This window comes from Aquarana catesbeiana, linkage group LG01 (genome assembly GCF_042186555.1).
Source record: "Aquarana catesbeiana isolate 2022-GZ linkage group LG01, ASM4218655v1, whole genome shotgun sequence".
Lineage (NCBI taxonomy): Eukaryota > Metazoa > Chordata > Amphibia > Anura > Ranidae > Aquarana > Aquarana catesbeiana.
Genome location: NC_133324.1, coordinates 201616710 through 201642525, shown reverse-complemented (window position 1 = coordinate 201642525; position 25816 = coordinate 201616710). Strand labels below are relative to the sequence as shown.

The window sequence follows — 25816 nt, the reverse complement described above, 5'->3', positions numbered from 1 at the left end:
ACAGTTCATTAGCTGCTATAATATCATTAATAACAGAAAAACAAGTTCTACTTCTACTAACAAAATGCATTAATAGCAAACTAAAAAAGACTAGATCAAAACACTGCAGTATTCAGAGATGCACTGAGTAGCAGAGATAAAAAAAAGCTAAATTCTTTAGCACACATAAAATGAAACAAACCATTACATACAGAACATTACTGGAATATATCAGATCAAATACATCAGCATTCTGTTTATTTCAATTATTAAACATTTGCTCACTGACACGTACAATGCTTAGAATTACAGAATAACGAGAGTATACAAATACATAGTAATGACAACAATAATGTGAAGAGGTAAATTAAAAAATAAGACAACTATGGGATTTGGGGTTTTTTTCTTGATTATATTTGCCTAGCTGGATGCAGCATCTGTCTCCCGCCGGCTCCAACACTGAGAACCGAGCGATCAAACGCCGCCGATAGCTCGGTTCTCACAGCTCCAAGAGCAAAGAGCTGGTGACGGTCAGTCACCAGCTCTTTGCTCTACCTCCCCCACGCTCACTGGAACGCTGGGCAGTGGAGAAGGCGGGAGCAGCAGCTCACTGAGAGGCTAAGCCGGGTGTCGGTCCAGGCATGTGGGCAGATCCTGACCATATGGCCGCGATCTTTCCCGAGCTTGGACAGGCTCTGTGATGTCAGCCCACTGTCTGCTGGGAACAGGTCACAGGAGTGCAAAGCAAATGAGCTTTGGCTGTACTTCTCCTTTAAAGCCTAGCTCTGAGCTAACCAAATGTCCTTCATCATTTGTATAAAGTAGTGTAATAAATATAAATTAAAAAGTAGCTTTTTTTGGAAATTCTTTATTATTCATGGAATATTTTGATGTAGTACTTAACTTCAGTCTGGAGCTGTCTCAAGCAGCAATTCCTTTTCACCATAGGAAATCCCCAGTCTTTAGGTTTGAATGAAGTCCAGAGTCATTAAACCCGGAAGACTGATGGCAAACTGAATGGAGGCATCATTGATCGACCCCCACTGACCACGCTTTGCAGTACACGTGTAATGATGACGAAAGCAGCACTGATGTCATTCCGTCAACACCACTCTGTTTCTGTATGGGGGGGGGGGGGGGGAGACAATCTCCCACTGCAGCTTTTGTATTTTGATAGCTGGCCCTACCGGCTGTCAAAATATCCAAACTGCGTCTGCATCAGACTCAGTGCAGCGGCTGTTCAGTTGAAAATGATCCAGCATGCTCCTTCGACAAATGTCAGTCCGAGCAATTGAGTTTTGGAGCAGGGCTGCCAACAGAGCAAAATTCGCAGTGAATGGTCAGCTCTAGGTAAAAGTGCATAGAGTTTGGTTTTAAGCCAAATGTTCTGGCTTATTTAATCAAACAGTGCAAGCAGCAAATGCAGCAACCACAGCAATACATCAGACACAATCTGGTACTAGACAGAAGTAAAGTGATTTCTTATCCGTTATTTAGGGTTATTGCACTGTGCTCCCTGCACTTTGTTGAATATGCCCGTTTCTGCATATTAAGGGTGCATGACTGAGCATCTCACACTGAAGCAGCCAATTCTTCTGTGTGTGTACACTCTACTCAAGGGGGGTTATTTATGAAAGGAAAATCCACTTTGCACTACAAGTGCAGTAGCTGTAAATCTGGGGGGTAGATTGCTTGCATGTCCCCCTCTACAGCGACTACACTTCTAAGTGTAATTGCAGTGCACTTGTAGCGCAAAGTGGATTTTCCTTTTGTAAATAACCCCCAATGTGTCTTTACTTGGAGATAGAACTGAGCTCCTGAGAAGAGCACAGACAATTACAGCAGATTTATACCGTGCTACTCCATTTCTGGCTGTGTGCTGCCTAAGGCTGGGTTCACACTGCTGTGGGGAGCGGCTCACAGCAGGGGTCCGGTGCGTCCCTGTTCTTCATCTCAGGGACAAATCAGGCCCGAATTTTTGGCTGGATTCGGACCTGAAACAGACCAGAAGACGCACAGAGCTCCTCTGCAAACTGTTCCGCAGCCGTCCTGGAGTTGTGAGAGCCGGTAACAGTCTCCTGACATGCGAATTGGATGTGGGGGAAAACCACATCCAATTTGTACTAGTGGGAACCCAGAATAATGTGTGGCTCAGTTCAAATCCGTCAAATCTGAACTCATGGTACAAAAAAAAAAAAAAAAAAAAGTTTTCACCTGCAAGGCAATATTATGTGCTAGTATGCACCACATACCAGCACATTATAAAAAAAAAAACGGACCTTAAAAACAAAGCCCTCCAGCAGTGTGCTGTTACCGCTACAGAGGCTTCCATATTCACCCAGTCTTTCTCCTGGGTTCGGGGGTTCCGGGCATCTGATTGGCTGAGCCTCAGCACACAGCTCTGAAAGAACAGCACCGTTTCTTCAGAGCACATGCGCCGGTGACGTCACCAGCTGCTGCTCACAAGAATATCTCCTAACTGGTGCATGTTTAAAATATATTCATTTTACCTACAGGTAAGCTTCATTATAAGCTCACCTGTAGGTACAAATAGCATTCCAGGGTTTACTACCACTTTAATTCCATGTGCTGCTTTAAGCATCGGGACAGCAGCTATTTGTCACCTAGCGGTTTTAAAATGGCACCTGGATTCAGCAATTCCTGCAGATCCCAGCAGCATCTAGTGCTGGAAACACCGGCTTTCTGACAGCCTGGTTCCAGCACAAAGCCCAGGAGTAAAAACTCTCAGATTGTAAAAGAACCCATTCAGTTTAACATAAAAATGAAAGGCAAAACATTGGTTTATAGATATAAAAACCATTGCAAATACCTTTTTGTCCCCTCTTTTTTATAAGTGATAACATACTCTCTGTTCTCAGCTGCATAATGGGCTTAGAAAGCTGGAGGAGGTTAAACAGCAGCACACTGGTCTTCACAGTAGGTGGCTGTGAAAGGGGGGGGGGCGGGGTGTCAGCACAAGTTTAATCACTTGGGGAGAGCAGGCTGAGTTTCCAGCACAGCCAGAAAACTGACCATGCTGTGCTGTCTTGACTAATGTGGTCAGTTTTTTATTAGGAAAGCAAAGGGACCGGCAAAAAAACAGGGATTTCACACAAAGGAAGCAATACAAAGATAACAGTATAATTTTTCATACAGTACATGGTACAGCAGGCACATATCAGGAGTATGAAAAGTTGGCTTAATACATTCTTTAAAAAGATTAGCTCCTAGCCTTTCAGATTTACATAGCCCTTCAGAGGAGCACTTGTAGCAGAATAATTAAAACACAATGCTTCCACATTGGGTTTACATTGGGAGTCTAGTGTTTTGGCGTTTCCCATTAGTAAGATTGGTGGGATCACCAAAAAAAACGATTAGAAGTGATCTGTTGGTGCACAGCTGTACGAGGGGTCAATTCATGCATCCACTTATAAGATCCAGATAAGATGAAGAAAACAAATAATAAAAAAAAAAAGTTTAAGAAAACGTTGGATGATCTGAATGGCATTTGTGTTCCCTATAAGTGTCAAGCGTTCATTTAAGCAATGTGAAATTTTTTGTGCTTAAAAAAAAACTTTAAAAAAAATGTATTTTTAAATATTACGCAACCTGATTTTTTCCTTGCATGTGACAAAATGCTGAAAAAAGGGGAAGAAAACACCCCTAAAATAAAGCTACTTTACAAAGAAGTCACACTAATGTGATATCATTTTACTTAGCACACACTGATTATATTTTGGGGTAAACATATAAGGATGTAAAAACACATTAGGAAAAGAAATCAAACAAAATGCATATTTTTCTATAATAGTAAACTGGCTCTAGTGTTGGTTTAAATGTTATACGGTAGGTTTCTGAGTTTTCTAAAACAAAAAAAAAAGGTTTCAGAGGCCAGGTATGCGTTAGTCATTTACGAAGCAGGGTTTCAATAAGTAGTATTATAAATATAAACAGAACACGCAGCAGTACTCACCCCAATCTGCATCGCTGATTCTTGCAAAAGAGCGATCCCTCAGAATTCTATGAGCAGAAAATGAAAGAAAAGCAATCACATAAATAGAAAACTACACACACATATCAATGACACAATTGTCATCATGGTTTTGTGCAACTTCTGTACACATAATGTAATCATAACAGGCTCCATTCACAAAGCTCACACAGGATATGGCTCCCTTTTTTTTCTTAAAGAACACATTTTCAGCAAAGGCAACATTACAAGTAATAAAAAAAAGTGAAAACCAAAATAGCATTCTGTGTGGAAGTTTATTAGGCAATACATGTCAGTACAACAAGGTAAATCAGGGAAAGCAAAATATAAGCAAATTAAATTGTAGTTTTAACTTTGTGTACAGAACATTAAAGTGGTTCTAAAGGCTTAAGGTTTTTTTTTTTTACCTTCATACATTCTATGCATGAAAGTAAAAAAACCTTCTCTGTGCAGCTCTCTCTCAGATCCCCCCTAATACTTACCTGAGCCCCATCTCGATCCAGCAATGTGCATGAGAGCCTCAGCTCTCTGGGGACTCTCCCTCCTGATTGGCTGAGACCACTCTCAATCACCGCCAGTGAGCCAATAAGGAGTAAGAGGGGACGGGCCAAGGCGCAGCTGTGTGTGTGAATGGACACTGCAAACTGCTTGTTCTGGGGCACTCGGCAGGGAGGGGAGCCAAAAGTGTTGGCGAGGGACCCGTGAAGAGCAGGATTGGGGCTGCTCTGTGCAAAACCACTGCACAGAGCAGGTAAGTGAGATTTTTTTTTTTATTTATTTTTTTTTAATTACAAAGAAGAAAACCTTTAATATCACTTTAAGTCTGGGTTCACACCATCGCCACATACAGCTCACAGCAGGAGTCCAGTGCGTCCTGGCTCACCATTTCAGGTCCAATTTCAGTCCGAATTTTTGGCTGAATTCAGACCTAAAATGGACCAAAAGATGCACAGGGCTTCTGCGCAAATTCGCACCGGAGCCGCTGCAGAGATATGTGAACCGGCTCCATAGAAAGCGGGTCAAAATCCCCTGCTATCGCATAGGTGTGAACCCAGCCTAAAGGTAAAATGTTTCATTGAGCGTGTATTCTTTGCCTGTTAATGTAACTTTTTTTCCCATATAGCTTTATTAGTTTGGCTTTAAAGCATAAGGAAACCACAAAAAAAAAAAAAAAAACACACAATAAAAAAAATAAAACCTGCAAGACAATAGCATAGTATGCATTAGAATGAGGCTCCTGCAGCTTGGCCGGTCACTGCCAAGGGGGCTGACATGTCCTCACGGAGTTTCTTCCAAGTTTGCTGGCACCGGCGCTGAGAGTGGCTGGAGCCGCGATGACGTCTCTCCTGAGTCCTTCGTTCCAGCAAGAGCCGCCGGACCTTCAGCGCACATGCACCGCCAATATGAAGGGTGAATATCTCCTAAACTGTGCAGGTTTAGGAAACATTCATTTTACCTACAGGTAAGCCTCATAGACTTACCTGTAGGTAAAAATGACCAAGCGGGCAATACAACCGCTTTAAATATTGCTAAAAGTAAGATGACACATTAACAACCTATAGAGGTTAGAACCCCCAACAGGCTTTTATTGCTGTCAGGGCATAATTTACAATGCTGCTAAATCTGCAGCTTCCTGTAAAATAATACCTGGTGATCCTGCCATGTAGGTCCTCGTTCAGACATTTCCCGTGATAGGGAGAAATCATGTCCATGTCCCTCAATTGCTCGGCAGCATTGCTCTCAGACAGGTTTCTGATAGAAATCACAATTGGCTGGTATGTTTCCATCAGAAAACCATGTGTTATTTGCTGTGCATGTATAGAGGAAAGAAGTGTTCGCAAAGACATTGCAGGTGGATCAGCAGCACAGAGATGCAAAAAAAAATAAATAAATAATTTCAAAAAGAGTAAAAAAAAATTGATTTTTATTTAAGAAAAAAAATAGCTTTTTGTATGCAAAGTCCTTTACTGACAAAATGGACTGCAGATAAAGGATTTACTCCACTGCAGACATCTGTAAGTCATACGGTGTTGTCGGCACAATTTGTAAATGAATGCTGCAATAATCCATCTGCTAAACTCTGAACCATTTTTCAGAATGTGTGGACCCTGAGCTAGAAAATGCTTACTCAGTGATGCATATTTTCTGATATGCCCAGAGGTTTTTTATTGGGAGAGAAGCAATCACAAACATCCATTAATTGGACACAGCTACAAAAAGCCTAGTGTGAATGTGATAAAGAACAAACTGACCGTTAAACACAATTTATATAACATATGACCAGATGAACGTTCCAGACAACATGAAAAATCCCAGGAAACTGGATTGCTCGATACAGTTAGTCTGTGCAAGCAACACACAGAAGCCAAAATAGTGCAACCGCAATGATCACAATTGAGTGATAGACCAGTTAACCGTATTGGAAATCTCCCATAAGCACTCTTTTTGCTGGATTGATTTTCTACTAGAATCAGCAATTGTTGGGCTACACATCCATTAAACCCTTAGCTGGGATACTAACAGTAATAGTAATAATGCAAGGAGGACTTCCTTTGTTTGATTTCAGCTATTTGGAAGAGCTTTGTTTTTTTTCCTAACTTTTTAAAGTTGTGTTCCAGTCTGTGCTAAAAGTAAATTAAAAAAGTCAGCAGGTTCAAACACAGTAGCTGCTGACTTTTAAATATAAGGACACTTAGACCCCATTCACACAGGGACGACATGTCAGGCGACCTAGTCGCCTGACAAGTCGCCTCTGGTTCTGTACTATGGAGCCGTTCTAAGGGGAGCGACGCAAGTTGCTCCGACTTAGAAAAAGGTTCCTGTACGACTTCGGGGGCGACTTGGGGCGACTTGCATAGACTTCTATGCAGAAGTCGTTTTGCAAGTCGCCCGGCCATTCGTTTGCAGGTCGCCTCGCTGAGGCGACCGGCAAGTCGTGTTGCCCCTGTGTGAATGGGGTCTTACCTGTGCAGGGATCCAGCGATGTCGGCACCCTGAGCCAAACCTTCAATCTTCTTCGGGTGCAGGCGCTGAGATCTTCGTTAAAGGAAACTGGCAGTGAAGCCTTCTGTGATGCGTTCTTGCTGCATTTTCAATGCATTTCAATGAAGATATGCATTTTTGATGCAGGTTTTTTAACTTACCAAAAATGCAGCAAACAAGATTTTTAACACCACAACGGAAGCGCAATGGACCAGTGTGAAGACATACATAGAATTTAAAGGGATGCATTTTTCTTGAGCTTTCCTTGTGCTAAGTGTGCCGATAATGGCTGACAAATTCATATTTATTTAAATTCATGATATTAATTATAAAGTTGAATACAATTATATATAAAAATATGAAAAAAACTATTGTTTGTGTAGCTGCGCTGGCCCTTTAAATTTAAAAGTATGTTATTATACTAATGATTTTCCATAGAAAGCATGTTTATACAAATAAAAATGACATATATAATAAAAAAATATATATAAAAATAAAGTCCAAGTGAATTAATCCTCTGTGCTGAACAAATGGTGACTTCCAAAACGATTGTGCTGTGATTGATTTTATTTCTCGTCTGTTTAATTATGTATTAGATTTAGCTTATACTACATGTCTTTTTGCTGAGATACATCTAAGATAATATAGCCTTCTGTATAGATCTAATATATGCAAGATTCAATTGATGGTGCATATATACATATAGTGATATCATTTTTAACCTGTCTCCAATTAATTTTATGATGTATAGGATTGACCTAAGATCGTTTAAGAGTCTATCCAGGGATTCCAGTGAGGCCTATTTAGAATTAAGAAAAAATAAAAAACTAAATGACCAAAACACACCGAGAAGAGTAAACTACAAAATGATTTATTTTCTATAAAGAGCTAGACACAAACAACGTATACACAACCACCCCTAAAAGATATAGTGGGAATACCAAAAGTAAGGAATCCCACCAAACTATCTATACCAGGGGTCCTCAAACTACGGCCCGCGGGCCGAATCCGGCCCACCAGCGTTTTTTTACCCGGCCCGCTGACTGCCCCTTTAACATCGCAGCACTCCCCCTGCCATCTGCTACTTTTATCACACAGGACGGGAAACATGACAGGTCTGGACAAAGGACCTTTTGAGTTAAGAAGCGGGTGATTGGTTACTAGGCATCGGAGCGGTCCCAGGAATCAATCACCTGCCTTTCACTTGCAAAGTCCCACCCTTTGTCCGGACCTACCATGCTTTGTGTCTTGTGTGATACAGGTAACAGAGGGGAGGGGGAGTGCTGTGATATTATAGAAGGGGCGGCAGTGTAATATCGATGAGGGGAGGGGGAGTCTGTTATGGGGGCTTTGTGATGGGGGGGCATCTGTGATAGGAGGCAGTCTGATATGGGGGGGGGGACTGTGATATGGGGGGCTCTGTGACGGCGGAGTCTGTCATGGGGGATATGTGATGGGGGAGTCTGTGATATGGGGGGGATCTGTTATGGGGGGCTCAGTGATGGCGGAGTCTGTTATGGGGGGGATCTGTGATGGCGGAGTCTGTTATGGGGGGGATCTGTGATGGCGGAGTCTGTTATGGGGGGGATCTGTGATGGCGGAGTCTGTTATGGGGGGGATCTGTGATGGCGGAGTCTGTTATGGGGGGGATCTGTGATGGCGGAGTCTGTTATGGGGGGGGGATCTGTGATGGGGGAGTCTGTTATGGGGGGGATCTGTGATGGCGGAGTCTGTTATGGGGGGATCTGTGATGGCGGAGTCTGTTATGGGGGGATCTGTGATGGCGGAGTCTGTTATGGGGGGGATCTGTGATGGCGGAGTCTGTTATGGGGGGATCTGTGATGGCGGAGTCTGTTATGGGGGGGATCTGTGATATGGGGGGAATCTGAGATGGGGGAGTCTGTTATGGGGGGGGGGGATCTGTGATGGGGGAGTCTGTTATGGGGGAGTCTGTTATAAGGGGGGGGGGTCTGTTATAAGGGGGGGGGGGGGGGGGGGGGGAGTCTGTTATGGGGGGCTTTGTGATGGAGAGGAGTTTGTGTTGGGGGGGTCTGTGATTGGGAGGGGTTCTGTAATGAGGGGAGTCTGTGATACTGATAAGTTCATATTGATTAAAATTGTTCTTTATTTTAAATATTGTACTGTTTTTTCCTGTTTTTTTTTTTTTTTTTTTTTGCACTACAAATAAGATGTGTGCATAGGAATTAGTTCATATTTATTTAAACTATAGTGTGGCCCCCCAACAGTCTGAGGGACCGTGAACTGGCCTGGAAGTGTTTAACCACTTGATATCCGCGCTATAGCCGAATGACGGCTACAGCGCGGACCTGAATTCCCGGGAGGCCGTCATATGACGGCCTCCCCTGTGCGCGCGCTGTGATCACAGAGTCACTGAGACTCGAGCGATCACCGATCCAAGTAAGGGGCCGGTCCAGGTCCCTTACCATGTGATCAACTGTCAGCCAATGACAGCTGATCACATGATCAAAACAAAAGATCTGTTTTCGTTTTTTTTTTTCTCCTCGCGCTGACAGTGCGAGGAGAAAAAAAAGCCTATCATCGGCTCATCGGCAAGGGACATCGGTCCCGAAGAGGAGGAGGCAATAATGCCTCAATTGTGCCACCAGTATCCCCTGCCAGTGCCATCTGACATTGCCACCTGACAGTGCCCACAATGCCACCTATCAATGCCCACAAGTGCCACCTATCAATGCCCACCAGTGGTACCTAGCAGTGTTGCCTATCAATGTACCAGATCAGTGCCCATTATTGCCACCAGTGCCCATCACTGCCACCTATCAGTGCCACCTCATCTGTGCCACCTCATCAGCGTACATCAATGAAGGGGAAAAATTACCCTTTTTAAAATTTTATAACAAAATAAAAAAAAAAAAAAAAAAAAAAAAAAAAAAAAAAATTTTTTTAATTCGGCCTTTTTAAATTTTTTAAACAAAAAATAAAAACCGCAGAGGTGATCAAATACCACCAAAAGAAAGCTCTATTTGTGGGGAAAAAAATGATAAAAATTTCATTTGGGTACAGTGTTGTATGACCGTGCAATTGTCATTCAAATTGCATCAGTGCTGAAAATTGGTCTGGATAGGAGGGGGGTTTAAGTGCCCTGTAAGCAAGTGGTTAAAAAGTTGGAGGACCCCTGATCTATACCCTCCCTGTAAACAGTATACAATCCCATATGGATGAGCAAGGAAGCCTGCAAACGGAGGGGTCCCTCCCTTCCCCAATATATAGCACTCCCCTGTAGCACCTATACTACCCCCTACTACCTGAAATTACAGGCTGAACCATGCAATGTCCTGAGGGGACAGCATGATAATGCTAATGCAGTAAATGTTCACACTGTTCCCAAGTACGACTAGCTCAGTGGCTAGTTATGGCACCTGCAGTCCGTCAGTCGGTCAGAAAAGAAATGAGATGGAATATAGAAAAATGGGAACAATGTGGGCAAAAAACAATATGAGGACAAAAAGTAATAGTTCAATGCTGTGCTGTAGGGGAACACAGGGGAAGCTGATTCCGCCTTGTAAGAGTTCATTAATCCTGAGACGTGGATCAATCCAAAGTTCTCTTCCTGTGTTATATTTGAGCAAAAATATGTAAAATGTCCAGCATAGTTGATTCGCCACTGGATATAAGAACGATGTATTACCACACAGGTGGGGGCATATAAATCAGTGGATATGCGATGTACCCTTCTGCCGAGGAGTCTACAATAAGACAGTGTATCCTCTAGGCTGAATAAATGCTGTATGAGGACACAAATTCAATAACCAATTGATAGCTGTAACAAACTAGTTCAAACTATTGCCATGGATTAAACCAGCAGCAGGTGTCACGAAAGGGAATCTAGCTTTGCTAACCAGCTAAGCAGCTCAGGTGAAGAGGTACCTATCTATGCTTTACTTTTGATATGGACAAATTGGAACATCGTTTGGATATATATACACCACACAGATCTGCACCAAGGTCGTTCAGTGATTGACAACCTTGGAGGGACATCCATATTATCTACTATCAGTGAGTAACCCTGGCTCCTTTTTTTATATCCTTTCTGCATTTTTGCTTGCTATAATACAAGGACGACTTACAGCTATCAATTGGTTATTGAATTTGTGTCCTCATACAGCATTTATTCAGCCTAGAGGATACACTGTCTTATTGTAGACTCCTCGGCAGAAGGGTACATCGCATATCCACTGATTTATATGCCCCCACCTGTGTGGTAATACATCATTCTTATATCCAGTGGCGAATCAACTATGCTGGACATTTTACATATTTTTGCTCAAATAGAACACAGGAAGAGAACTTTGGATTGATCCACGTCTCAAGATTAATTAACTCTTACAAGGCGGAATCAGCTTCCCCAGTGTTCCCCTACAGCACAGCATTGAACTATTACTTTTTGTCCTCATTGTTTTTTGCCTACGTTGTTCCCATTTTTCTATATTCCATTGCATTTCTTTTCTGACCGACTGACGGACTGCAGGTGCCATAACTAGCCACTGAGCTATTCGTACTTGGGAACAGTGTGAACATTTACTGCATTAGCATTATCATGCTGTCCCCTCAGGAATTGCATGGTTCAGCCTGTAATTTCAGGTAGTAGGGGGTAGTATAGGTGCTACAGGGGAGTGCTATATATTGGGGAAGGGAGGGACCCCTCCATTTGCAGGCTTCCTCGCTCATCCATGTGGGATTGTATACTGTTTACAGGGAGGGTATAGATAGTTTGGTGGGATTCCTTACTTTTGGTATTCCCACTATATCTTCTAGGGGTGGTTGTGTATACGTTGTTTGCGTCTAGCTCTTTATAGAAAATAAATCATTTTGTAGTTTACTCTTCTCGGTGTGTATTGGTCATTTAGTTTTTTAGTTTTTCTTAGTATAGTATTTTGATCACACCTCCCTTATATATATTTGTTGGGTGCTACTAAGTGTTATTCCAACGGGATTCCCATTTTCATATATTTTTTGGTCTATTTAGAATTAACACACAAAAGAATGTCCACTTTGGCTGCTTTACTGGATAAACAAATTGAGGATAGAAAGGGAAAATGACACCAGTAAGCAAAAATGGCGGAAAATACACTTCCGGTCCGCGACATAGCCGATTGGTCAAACAATTAGCAAGTAGGGGCATAAAAACCATCAGCAAGATGGCGGAACCAGCTTACCGATGACGCATTTATGCGAAACGCGTTGACGTTGGTTGTGCGATACTGACGTCATTTCCTGCAAAATGTACCGCACTGAAAAGGAGGCTTGAACCACACACCGGCTCCTAGTAGTACACAGCCATTACTGGCAAATACTGGAAAGCTGGAGAGACTCAGTGCCAGTCTGAGGCACACATACATGTGAGTGCAAATCTTTGACTTGATGACCTTTTAAACTATTAAAGTATGGAATTTTGCACAATGAAGGTCATTTTTGTTTGAGAAATAGATTAACTGGAGGATTGGGAGAGTGGTCTGACAGTTTGGAGACAAATCTATTTACCCACATGGAAGATTAAAGAAAGGCTACATACAGGCTTATTTATTTATTACTGCTTTTTGGTAAGCATATTGATTGGATGGTGGTGGTCAATCACAGCACAATCGTTTTGGAAGTCACCATTTGTTCAGCACAGAGGATTAATTCACTTGGATATTTTTTATATATTTTTCATTATACATGTCATTTTTCTTTGTATAAACATGTTTTCTATGGAAAATCATTAGTATAATAAACACACTTTTTAAATTTAAAGGGCCAGCGAAGCTACACAAACTATTTTTTTTTTCACATTTTTTTCCCTGGTTTAGTGGTGAATTTTAGCTACAGCTTAGCCTACAATATATAAGAAAAATTTTTGGGGCGGAATTTGTTTTGCGCCGGTGGCACACAATATACCAATTCACATGTATCAAAAAAAAATTATTTTTTTTTTTTAAAAAGTAAATTTTCAGTTTCGGTTAATTGCATCCTGAATTTTTGGTTTCGGCACTACCAAATTGAAACCAAATGCCAGCTCACGCTTTATCAGTTACAGGAGTTTTTTTCCTTTTGGGAAAAAGTTTTTGCATTAATAAATAAAAGCCGCCGATTTTAATCACCGCTGCCAGTGTTAAGTGGTTTGTCTCATCCATATAAACTGATGCATTACACCAAAAGAAAATAGAGGAAAGCCTTAAAAAGGGAAAATACAGACGTCACATCTAAGAATTGGTAAGCTGTAATATAATAAATGCTTGCTTTTGGGTTTAATATCACTTGAAAATCATTTTCAGAAGGGTGATACAGATAGTTCACCTTTCAGTAATTCTCAAAAATTGTCTGTACTAAATAAGGCAATCTGTTTTCTGTACATAATATAAAGCTAATATTTTCTGAAGCCTTTACTGGGCTACTTGTAGATTCCTTCATTCACTGGAGTGAGCAGGACAAAGATCAAGCTCAACTTCTCCCAATATAAGCCTGCTGGTTTATCTCACACTGTGCAGTTCTTCATACTATCTACTTATACTAGACTTGCCCAAAGCAAAGCTGCCATTAAAATTAAACTTGAATTTCTGAAAAGATCACATTTTCTTTCTGGATCTTATTTTTTTAACCTATACAAGCCAGGGGCAAAATTCCCCAGCATGGGCCTTCAGTTTGTCTTTTCCGTTCTATACAGGATTTCCAATATGTATCACAAGATGCCACAAATGCAAGCGAAGATCATCAAATTTATATCAAAGATTTTCCTGTCTGCTCTCCACTGGATATGGTTAGCTTTGCAGTACATTCATTAGTATGGCAGGCATGACTGCAAGGACAGAAACAGATATTTTCCACATTAAAAAAAATGAGACCAATACCAGCGTGCATTGAAACAGTAAGTATTGAATATGCTACTGATTTTTCTGAACAAAGCTCCCCAAACCCAGAGCCCCCTCCATGCTTGATCATCACTGACGTATTATAGATAAAATGTTTGCGCATCAAGAATAATAATTAGCTGCATTCACACTACAGCGTTTTGAATCAGGGGCAGATCTGCCTGCGATTTGACAGCGCTGATGTGTGAATGACAAAAACGTGGAACTCGCATTTGAGATGCCATTCATTTGAATGATACCTCAAATCGCGGTGCGGGTCTTCCGCATGTCGTCCAAAAATACTTCAGGAGCTACTTTGGGGCGACATGTGTCCCGCGATGCAGGTTGCTGCAATTGCAGCGCAACAATTGCCACAGACCAGCAATGCGATTTGAGGTTTCCTTCAAATGAATAGCATTTCAAATGCGAGTTCCGTGTTTTGTCATTCACACATCAGCGCTGTCAAATCGCAGGCAGATTCGTGGAAGATCTGCCCGTGATTCAAAACGCTGTAGTGTGAATGAAGCCTTAATGTGTGTACTAAAATATTGTGTATAAAAGGTGCTGCGCTTAAAAAAAAAAAAAAAAAAATGTATTACTTAAACATGTCAGATTTCATGTGTCTCCATACAAATGAACTCTATTAAAAGGTGCAAACTAACCAAAAACGCAGACAATGTGTAAATATTGCATCAATAAAAAAAATGTAAAAGAGTGACATTAATATGCACAACCTATCAAATAAATAACAGATAAATTTATAGTCACTCGTAATCCATACAAAAAAGTATGATTGATGTCCACAACAAAAAAAACAATAAAAAATTATAAAAAATAATAAGCATCTGTAAGAGAATGTGACTCCATTTTTAGATTCACCTCCATTTTAAGGAGAAATTAACCTTTTTGTATGTATGAGTTTTGCCATAATCAGCTTAACTAGCAGTTTGCATAGAACCACACCTTATGGGTTACTGTGGTTAAGCCGATTCCCGGAGTAACATCCTGTGTCAGCAAGTCATCAGCTATTTCTTGTTATCTAGTCAGCAGTCTAACTCATGATAAGAAAGTACTGAGTGTAAGTTTGTATAACCCAAACGCAGCCCCTCCCTTCTTTGTTTTGTATATAAGCGGTTTTACTCATTAAAATTAGACAATTTGTGAAAACACTCAGGCCTGTTTCCCGTGCCTCATGTGGTGTCTCACGGATCCGAAGGTCCCGGTGGTCTGCCTGCATAACCAGGGTGGTCGTCAAGGTGTATAATTCCTTTCAGCATCAATAAAAAAAGCAAGTTCCTAAACATTTATGTTTACTCGTGATCCATGCAAAATGTATCTGTGACCAGTGTTTGATTTAAAATTTTAATAATCCATAAAGGAATACACAATACCACCACCAGGAATCGCAGCAGGGGATCCGGTGCGTCCCTGCTCTGTTTAAGGGGCGAACCAGGTCCAAATTTGTGCCTGAATTTCGGACCTGAAACAGAGCCACAGATGCACAGGACTCTTTTCCAGTGCGGACCACGCCCACCCCGGAGCTGTGTGAACCGGCTCCATTGAGAGCTGGTCACAGTCTCCTGTCATGCGAATTGGATGCAGGGAAACTCACATAAGTATGAACCCTGCCTAAAACTAGGCCCTCATTATGGAGGGCCAACGAAGCCTCAAAACAATTTGGGATCAGAGTTGCCATAGGTGTGGATCTGATAGATATGCATGTATTAACAGCAGGTGGAGGGCTATTCCACTTCAAACTAAAGCTCAACTCACAAAACAGAAGAAAGCCTCAGGTGTAACGCCTAAAACAAATTTCACTGATTAAACTTATAAATTGCACTCACTGTGCAAGTGACTGTAAAGGCAGGTGTTTATTTTAAAGCATTCTATGCATTAAGATAAAAAAAGCCTTATTTGTGCAGCAGCCCCCCTCATACTTACCTGAGGTCCATCTAGATCCAGCGATGTTGCACGAGAGACTCAGCTGTCCAGGACTCTCCCTCATTGGCACATACAGCAGTGTGGTGCCATTGGCTCCAGCTACTGTCAGTCAGTGAGCCAATGAGGAGAGAAAGGGGGCGGGCTCAATAGGAGGGAGAGGCCAGGAGCACCGAAGAGGGACTTGCGAAGAGGAGGATCTGGGCTGCTCTGTGCAAAACCACTACAAAGAGCAGGTAAGTATGACATGCTTGTTATTTTTTAATGGAGAAAAGGAAAATTGAGACTTTAGTATCACTTTAAGGAGCCAGAGTAACTGAACAAAAAGTATCAAGACGCCACCTCCCCTCACATTTCAAATCAACATAGACACAGCTGTACTACAGGGAACAGTAACAGAAGCCAGAAGCTCACTCATGCACGCTCTCTCTCCTGAATCAAGGAAGCTCTGCCCTGCATGCTTCGTCATTGTGATTTCATCAGGGGAATTTTTGGATAGTCTGCACCTTAATAAAATTCATTTGTTTAAATACACATCTCTACAATATTTTAATCAGCAGGGAACATGAGCGTCAGTGACTGCAAAGCTGACGTTACATCAAGACAGGGCTAGAGACAGACCACTGCTCTCAGACAAACTTCCGAAATTATCTTTTACCAACGGTGATGAAGGGCTATGAGGGCCATGTACATTGCCGATCTTGTTAACTAGCCCTAAAGAGACTTCCTGAGAGAAATTTGACTTGACAGTGAATGAACAGTGTTAGAGACACCTCCTTGGAGGAGCACCAAAGAAGCAGGTGAGTGTTTTCTGAAAGATCCTAAGATGAATTTAACCTCTTGCTGACCGTGTAACACATATGTGGTGGCAAAAGAAAGGCGCTTTAACACATACAGCTGTTTGACATATGCGCCCATGGCAGTCTGAGGTTGCATGCTTAGAATTCCCTTACATGACAGCTGCTCTTAGTGCCAGGACGGAGGAACACAACACACGCTGGGTATATTAAGATATGTTCTGGTTTTCGCATGAATACTTGACATCTGCTTGAGCAGTTTCCTTAATGGGATTTTGAAGTCATGCGCCGGTCGACCCTGCCAAAGCTCTTTACCTTCCCCTCCTCTTACTCCCTTCCTACTGTCTCCTTTCCGTCTTACTTCCCTTCTGGGCAACATGGGTGTCGTCCTTTTCACTACTACCCAGAAAAAATGTTTCCCAGTATGCATTGATCAATGGGTGCCGCTATCACGAGGACAGGGCTGAGAGCCAGATTTTTCACACTATCCACGTTTTGCTCCCTACCCTACGATGGTTCAGTACCTGCTAGTTAGTGTTCTTCCCATTTGATTTTTTCCTACCGGTATGTTAAACACAATATATTTGCTGTAGAGGATATTGCCCACAGTTTACAGATACCTTATATTGCTGTATTGGAACATTGCCTGTTATTTTGTTGATATCCATTGACTCTGACATGGTGGTATTACTGTCTATTAATGGATTCCATTGACTACGATATGTAATGCCATAGCTTTATGTTCAACCACATACCTTAAATAAAGAATTAAAAAAAAAAAAAAAAAATGCCCTTACAGTGTACTCCCAGCACACTCTGTCAGGGCTTCTGATTGGGCGCTAGTGGGACGGGATCTCGATCATATGTTCACTGTGAGAGCCAATCACATCGGTCAGATTATACAGAAGCCACAACATCTCCTAGGCATCAAAGTATCATTAAACCAACTTTTTTTGTGTGTCATAGGTTAAATTATGGTCTCTTCATAACCTTTCCATCATGCCTGTATGAAATCTTAATACCTGGTTAATCCTGCCGTTTGATCTGACTTCCCTATTCTGAGTGGCAATGTCCTAGCAACTCATCCCCTGCAAACTCTGTTGCTACTCTCAGCGCGCATGCTCTGGCAGATCTTTGTAAGGAAGCAGTTCACTTCCTCTTTCTGCTTTGAAAACCACCGCCCCATGTAACGCAATTCATCGGCTTGTGGGGTGACTCCAGCAGGCTGTCTGAAGCTTCTTCCCCTCCCTTCCACCCCAGGTGACAAACAGTGTAAGACTGAGGGGCAGTTCTAGCAGGGATGATTGACAGGGTCTCCTCCCCTACTAGCCACCCCTTACATAACACACAATGTAGAGGTCTGTGGGGGGCGGGGCTGGGAAGTTGATTACCAGCAACTCTTCTACCAGGGAGCTCATTCATGTGAATGATAATTATTACATTTCTTAATGGATGACAATTGCCTTGACATGGTTTATTTGATGTACTTTTTAAATTTGTTTAATTAAAAAAAAAAAAAAAAAACTAAGTAGACTTCCTGTAGTTACATCTGCAGGCTGTGCCAGAGGCTTAGTGCTTGTTCTACCCATGGATTTCACAAGGCAGTGCAGATATCAGAATGGTTGCAGTATAAGGTAAAGGCAATTGGGTATCTGGACAAAATATAGCAACATGAATTAAAAACTGAAACTGATGGTTATAGTCAGGGTGGATAAAAATTAATGATTTTTTTTTTCCAATCAAAAGAACGCTGATTTTTTTTTTTTTTTTTTTATTTAAAATCAGATTGTTTTGGTTTTTATCAATTTTATTTTCAAAAAATGCTTTTGGACTAAAAATCTAAAGATAGTTTTTCTATTTAAGATACATTCATAATTTGGTTTATTCAGCATGGAATGGAGCTTAGTTATGTAACATGAGGCTGTATATTCTGCAATATTTACATTTTTGGTAAACGCATTCAATGAATCCAAGCTCTGCATTGATGCATTTAAACAATTTCACAGGAACCATGAGATAAAACAATTTTAGGAATATTCCTTTATCCCATAGTTTTGCAAATCTATGTACACTACAAACTGTATGATTGAATCAGTTCTGACATCGCTGTTTTACCAACATGACAGCTTACTATTTTAAATAGGAAACCTTCATTTTGTTTGCAAATAATAAAGATTCTAACTACCAGCAAGAAGACGTCCTTACATTTAAAGAGCACCTGTCATTTCAGATCCATCATGGCAGCGCCTGTTAGCGGGCATCCACTCACCTGCTGCCATATCCCTACCCCTTGTTGTGTCACTGCCGCATTACCAGCCATCCCATTAAAGTGAATGGGACTGTCGGTGAGTCAACAGCAGGTCAGAGGAGGAGCCGCTGCGGGTCAGACAGTTGCTCTTTAAAATTAAATTAAAATTATGATTTAAAATAGAGTTCATTTAAATCAACCTTTTTTCCAGTGATTTAAACCATGATTTAAATAGACTTGATTTGAATCAAATCCACCCTTGGTTACAGTCAATGATTTCTGTATGACACTTAAAAGGCATTGGAAGGCAGCATTAGGGGTTAAAACACAACTGAACATTCAGTTCAAATCAGCTAAATATATTCCAGGTACATGAAAGCAAAATGTGTTCAAAGTATTACAGTTTAGTTTTTAGAAAATCAGCCACAGCTGTCGAAAAGCCTCTACACTGCCTGAACGAGACCATTGCTCTATGTTGGGAAGCAGTGATCTCTTTGCAGAGATCCAACACACCCCCTATTGAATCAGAGCAAGAGCTCTCCAATCAGTGGGGAGGGTGAGCTTTGCCGTTTGCTGAGCTATAGGTCTGACGCAGTAGGGGAGAATGCCAAACTTCTGCATGAGATCACTGCTTTCCCGCAGAGAGCAGATGTCCCACTATGCACCTGCTGACAGGGGACAGGCTTTTCTACTCAGGCTGTAGTAGCTTTAGAAAGAAAATTTGTAAGATATTTTAAGATATTGAACATCCTTTGTTTAGGTGCACCTTGAATATATTTAGCGAATGTAAAGCGGTGTTCCACCCAAAAATGGAACTTCCACTGATTGGATTCCCCCCCCACCTCCGGTGCCACATTTGGTACCTTTCAAGGGGGAGCAGATACCTGTCAAATCCAGGTATCTGCTCCCACTTTCGGGCATAGATCGCCACACTTTGTGCAGGGAACTACAAAATGTCTGGCCCCTCCTCCTCCCCCTGCTGTCTTCTGGGAGACACACAGGTCCCAGAAGACAGCAGGGACCATTCAGATCACGTAGCGCGACTAGCGCATGCACAGTAGCAAAAGCAAGGCTTCACTTCCTGTTTCCCTTAGTAAGGATGTCGGGGTCTGCACCCGGAGCTGAGGGACGGGTCGGCTTTGGGTGAGGACATCGTGGGCTCCCAGGACAGGCAAGAGTCCTTATATTAAAAGTCAGCAGCTGCAGTATTTGTAGCTGCTGACTTTTTTTTTCCCCCAGGCGGAACTCCGCTTCAGACTTGATTGAAAAAGATTCATTTGTTCATCCTGTTTTCTTGGGACTCAAGTGAAGTTTCCAGGCAATGACAGAAGGTGACAAGCGGTGACAGTGGAGCAATGTATTATTTAAAGCAAAACGCCAGCCAAAGTCCTCTATATAAATTCTTAAAGCAAAAAACAGTTACCTAGAAGAAGCTAGCAACCGATACAATTTGTATCTTAGTGATCCTGACTCACTTTTCACATGGCGCTTACATACAACTGCCTATCCAGCAATTTATTAGAATAATACCAAATAACATCTGAATGACTATTTATAATCTAAAACATTGGATGATGTAAAAAAGGATGTACATAATAGGTAAATAACAGCGTCAAATTTCTCATATTTGCTTCAGTTCCCCAAACTCTAAAGCAGCGGTGGGCAAATGAGGCCTTCTATCTGTTTTGGAACAACTACATGTCCCATGAAGCACTGCAAAATAGACAGTTACAAGCATGACTCCCAAAGAAACAGCTGGAGGGCCACAGGTGTCCACTCCCACTCTAAAAGCATATTTCTACACATGTGAAGCAGTCCAACATGGTATTAAAGTAGAAGTTCACCCTAAGGCCCCATGCCCACAGGCATTATAAAAAATGAGCTGTAAAGCTAGTACCGATGCCAGGAAAAAAGCAGCGTTAAATATGCGATTTTATCAGCGTTTTGCATTGGCGTCAATGCGCGTTCAGCCGCGTTCGCTTTCAGCCGTGGTTCTCTGCCTCTATTCAAAATCAATGGTTCCCTATGGGAGCCCATTGATTTGAATAGAAGTTGCACCAGAAGTCCGATCATGATGATCCGACTTGCGGTGCGACTTGTATGAGGAGGATACTGAAGGGGAACTCCCGACAAAAAAAAAAAAAATTTGTGTATACAGAGTTAAGCCGCGTTTAACAGCTTTTACCGGCGTCTGGCCTTTTTACAGCTCTAGCGCTGGAGCCTCAGAACACATTGGGCCAGGAATTTTTTGGAGGTTAAAAATGCCTATGCCACTTACAGCTCAAAATGCCTGTGTGGGTATGAGGCCACTGAATAACATGGAAAGGCATTTTTAAGCTGTAAAAAAAGCTCCTAAAAACGTGGCTGTAAAAACAACCGTGGGCATGAGGCCTAATACTAAAAACTCTAAATCTACTAGCATCCACAATCTAAGACTAACCCATCTAGCCCTGTAAAGAAGAAATCGCTATACATACCTTTTCTGAAGCCAATCCAGTCCCACGCTGAGCTGTCAACAGCGGCTACTCTGTGGAGGTGGGTGCAGAGGAGGCAACGAAAGCACCATAGTAACACCATGGATGACGTCACCCTCCAGCCGTTATCAGCTGTGTCCTGCACATAGCTTGCGTCGCGGGAGATCGGAGTGGAGCAGCTTCAGAAAAGGTAAGTATAGCGATTTTTTCTTTACAGGCTAGATAAGTTAGTCTTAGATTGTAGATGCCTGTAGATTTAGAGATTTTAGTATTAGGGTGAACTTCCACTTTAATGCAAACCAGAATGCCCCTTTTGCTAGATCAGTTATTTGTGACCATTTAGGATTCATATGCCACAAAACTAGCCACTTCAGCCCCGGAAGGATTTACCCCCTTTCCAACCAGAGCACTTTTTGCGATACGGCACTGCGTCGCTTTAACTGACAATCGCATGGTCGTGCGACAATGCATCCAAATAGAGCTTTCCTTTGGTGGTTTTTGATCACCTCTGCGGTTTTTATTGTTTGCGCTATAAACAAAAAAAAGAGCAACAATTTTAAAAAAAGCAATATTTTTTACTTTTTGCTATAATAAATAGCCCCCAAAAATATAAAATAAACAAATTTCTCTCTCAGTTTAGGCCGATATGTATTCTTACACATTTTTGGTAAAAAAAAAAAATAAATCTCGCAATAAGCGTATATATTAATTGGTTTCCGCAAACTTTATATCGTCTACAAAATAGGGGATAGATTTATGGCATTTTTATTATTTTTTTTTATTAGTAAAGGCAGCGATCTACAATTTTTATCGTGACTGCGACATTTTGGCGGACACATCAGACGCTTTTGACACTATTTTGGGACCACTGTCATTTATACAGCGATCAGTGCTATAAAAATTCTCTGATTACTGTATAAATTACACTGGCAGGGAAAAGGTTAAACACTAGGGGTGATCAAGGGGTTAAGTGTGTCCTAGGAAGTGATTCTAACTGTGGGGGGGTGGGCTACCTAGAACACGACAGAGATCACTGCTGCCGATGACAGGGAGCATACATATGCATCTCCCCGTCCGGGACCCGCGGGCATGGTCACGGAGTACACAGCGGGCACGCGTGCCCACAATGCCATGATTTAAAGGGGACGTACCTATACGCCCATTTGCCCAGCCGTGCCATTGTGCCGACGTATATTGTCATGCGCTGGTCGGCATGTGGCTAGGGATCATCGAGTTAGTGAATTGCCAGAATCTCTAAAATTATTAACATAAAACAACTTGGTGCTTAACAATTGTACCAACTCATACTGATTGATAAAGTAAACAAACCCACTCCTCAAAGTCAAAAACCAAAATCAGCAAGTGATTTTTTTTTTATTTTTTAATAAAAAATGATCTGCATGTGTCGGCATGGAAACTTTCTTGTTGGAGAAGTCTGTTAGACAGTTTTACACAGGTGTTGTCCTATATCATTATCCAGCACACTGCTACATAGATGACAGGAAAGCAGCAAGATGAGAAGCAAAGCAGCAGAACGCGATGCTAATCTGTACACACTAGAGAGCAGAACAGAGAACATCAACTCAGAAAAAGGTGAATTCGCATTTCCAAAGTTAGCTATGTGAGCACTCGGTGTGCACATTATTTACAGGAAAACAAATTACTGGAGAGCACTGCTTCTTCCCAGCTGGATACTGATAAAATAGATGCAAATAGCTGACAAGTTACTTACCCTGCGTTGTTAATCACAATGTCTGTAAAATAAAATGATAAAAATATTAGTATTGCATAGATTTTCAGTATGAGATGCACAAAACTGTGCCAAACAAAATAAGCTGAAATGCTTAAAAGGAAGCACGCTGGCTATTTTATTTTAACTTTATGCAAGTTTTACTAGTTGCTTTAGCCGTCTCCTTTCGCACCTAAATGACAGATAAAATACACACGATCGGATTTTCGGCAGGGAATTGAGTGATGACAGACTGCCTAAAATCCAACTATTAGTACACTTCATCAGACAATTGTTGTCCAACTTTCCACCAACAAAATGTTGGATGGCAGGTTAGTAAATTTTCGGCGGACAATGGTCTGTTGTCAGATTTTCGTATCATCAGTACACAAGGTCGTCACACAAAAGTCCAAAGTACAAACACGCATGCTCGGAATCAATGCTCAAAGACAACATTAGCAGAAGGTGCCTAAAGGGTGGCGCTCAAGAGCTGAAATTCCACGTAGTCCATCACTACGTTCATGTTTGTCGGCTGACAATTGTGTGCTGTTAGTATGCAAGACAAGTTCACGGCACACGCTCCATCGGACAAAATCCTGGCACTTTGTCTGCGTAAAATACGAGGCTTTATTGTATCATGGCAGCCTTGAAACAGAATTGCATTCCAGGTAAACAATTGAGTGAACTGAAAGTCAGGGTTTAAAACGTCACTAAACTCACATCATAAAAAGCTACCAATAAATTGTGTATTACATGCTGTTCATACTCACTCAGTCATTATGAGATTGTTTTCTGTATACTGCAAAAATACTGTATTCTGTAAAAAAACCTGGTTGATCCTGCTGCTCTCCATCTCTCCCTTCTGTCCAAGTCCCCAATTCAGCTGGTGATTTTGCAGAGCAGTGTTAGCATCTCTGCACATGCTCAGTTTTCAGTGAGTTTCTATGCTGAGCATTTCCTCCCTATCACATCTGAGCAGCCCATGCGACTATAGAGTCACACATGTGGGTATATACACAGTGGTAAATGACTTCCTCCTCCATGCCCACTAACCAACTAAACACAATGGCTGCAGGATATTTCATGTAGATTAACCACTTGCCGACCAGCCACTGTATATAGCAGGTCGGCTCTCCTGCACAAGCAGACGTACCGTGCATGTTAACCTGCGCGCGCCCCATGGACTATGTCCGCCGGCCACTCGCGGTGAGGAGAGGCAGGACAGGGATCTGCCTCTAAATAAGGGGGATCCTGTGGACGAATCCCTGGTCCATTTCACAGGCCGGCTGGGATTCAAGCAGTATATTCCCAGTAAGAGGGCCAGGTACGGATCGAAGCTCAACAAGCTCTGTGAAAGAACCACTGGATATGTGCATGCCTTCTGCGTGTACAAAGGCAAAGACTCCCAGCTCCAACCCCGAGTGTCCAACGTATATGGGAATAAGCAGGTAAATTGTCTGGGAGTTGGCATTCCCACTCTTCCAAAAGGTGTATCATGTTTACATGGACAATTACTATACCAGTTTGCTCCTTTTCCGCCACCTATACCTTGAGAAAATCTTGGCCCGCGGTACAGCAAGGAAAAACAGGAAGGGCTTCCCACAGCATCTTGTCACCACAAGGCTTTAACGACTTCAGCTACGAAAGGTTTTCCCACTTCCTGACCAGGCCAAATTTTGCGATGCGGCACTACATAACATTTATTTACTTTTTTCCCTCACTAATGGAGCTTTCCTTTTGGTGGTATTTGATTGCCTCTGTGCTTTAAACTGTGTATATTATATATATATATATATATATATATATATATATATATATATATATATATATATATATATATATATATATATATATATATATATATATATATATATACACACACACACACATATACACATACATACATATATACACACTGTACACATATATATTTTATTTTATTACTTTCTGCTATAATACATATCCAAAAACAAGTTAAAAAAAAAAACATTTATCAATTTAGGCCAATATGTGTAACTGGGAAATGAGTGCTAGCAGGGTTGAAGGTTTTGCTCAGTGCACAGTGTGCCACATGTATGCAAAATTGGTGCAACAGCTCGAGGATGGATACCGCTGTGACAGATGTGAGCAGGTTGCCCTTCTGGAAGCTCGCATTAGAGATCTGGAGGAGCAAGTTGCAACACTGGGCGGAAAGGACAACCTTGAAAGGGATCCTCTGCTCGCTGAGCAGGTGGTCAGTAGGGTTGATGTGGAGGGTGGAGGGGCAAGTCAGGATTATCAGATAGGAAGATGGGTTAATGTAGTTAGAGGGAGTGGAAGGGGCTCGCAGAAAAGGAAGGCCAGTCCTGTATTTGTGCATCAAAACAAATTTGCCAAGTTGGGTGAAGATGTGGAGGTGGCAAACACAGAGGTGGCAGCCCTAGATGTCACTGCTACCCCTAGCAGCCGGGAGAGCAGCCCATCTAGTAGAGGTGGAGAGGGGAGTGCAGGTAGGCCTAGACAGTTGGTGGTTATAGGGGATTCTATAATCAGAAGGACTGATAGAATAATTTGTCGCCAGGATCACCTCAACCGAATAGTTTGCTGTCTCCCTGGTGCTAGGGTTCGGCATGTGGTGGACCAGGTGGATAAATTACTGGGAGGGGCTGGGCATGACCCAGCTGTCTTGGTCCACGTTGGAACCAATGACAGTATACATGGAAGGTGGAGGCTCCTTAAGAATCAATTTAAAGAACTAGGCTGCAAGTTGAAAGAAAGGACCTCCAAGGTGATATTCTCTGAAATATTACCTGTGCCATGCGCAACACAGGAA

At 41.9% G+C, this 25816-nt stretch overlaps 1 protein-coding gene across 1 annotated transcript in view; it reads right to left on the bottom strand.

The window, feature by feature from the left end:
• The window catches only part of HSD17B4 (hydroxysteroid 17-beta dehydrogenase 4), a 516553-nt gene that overhangs the window by 379202 nt on the left and 111535 nt on the right, over positions 1–25816 (bottom strand). Inside the window, exons 5-6 of the mRNA XM_073624673.1 lie at positions 23008–23029; positions 3953–3999 (exon numbers count right to left, since the gene is read on the bottom strand). Coding sequence (XP_073480774.1) covers positions 3953–3999; positions 23008–23029 — 69 coding nt within the window. The remainder of the gene's footprint in view (positions 1–3952; positions 4000–23007; positions 23030–25816) is intronic.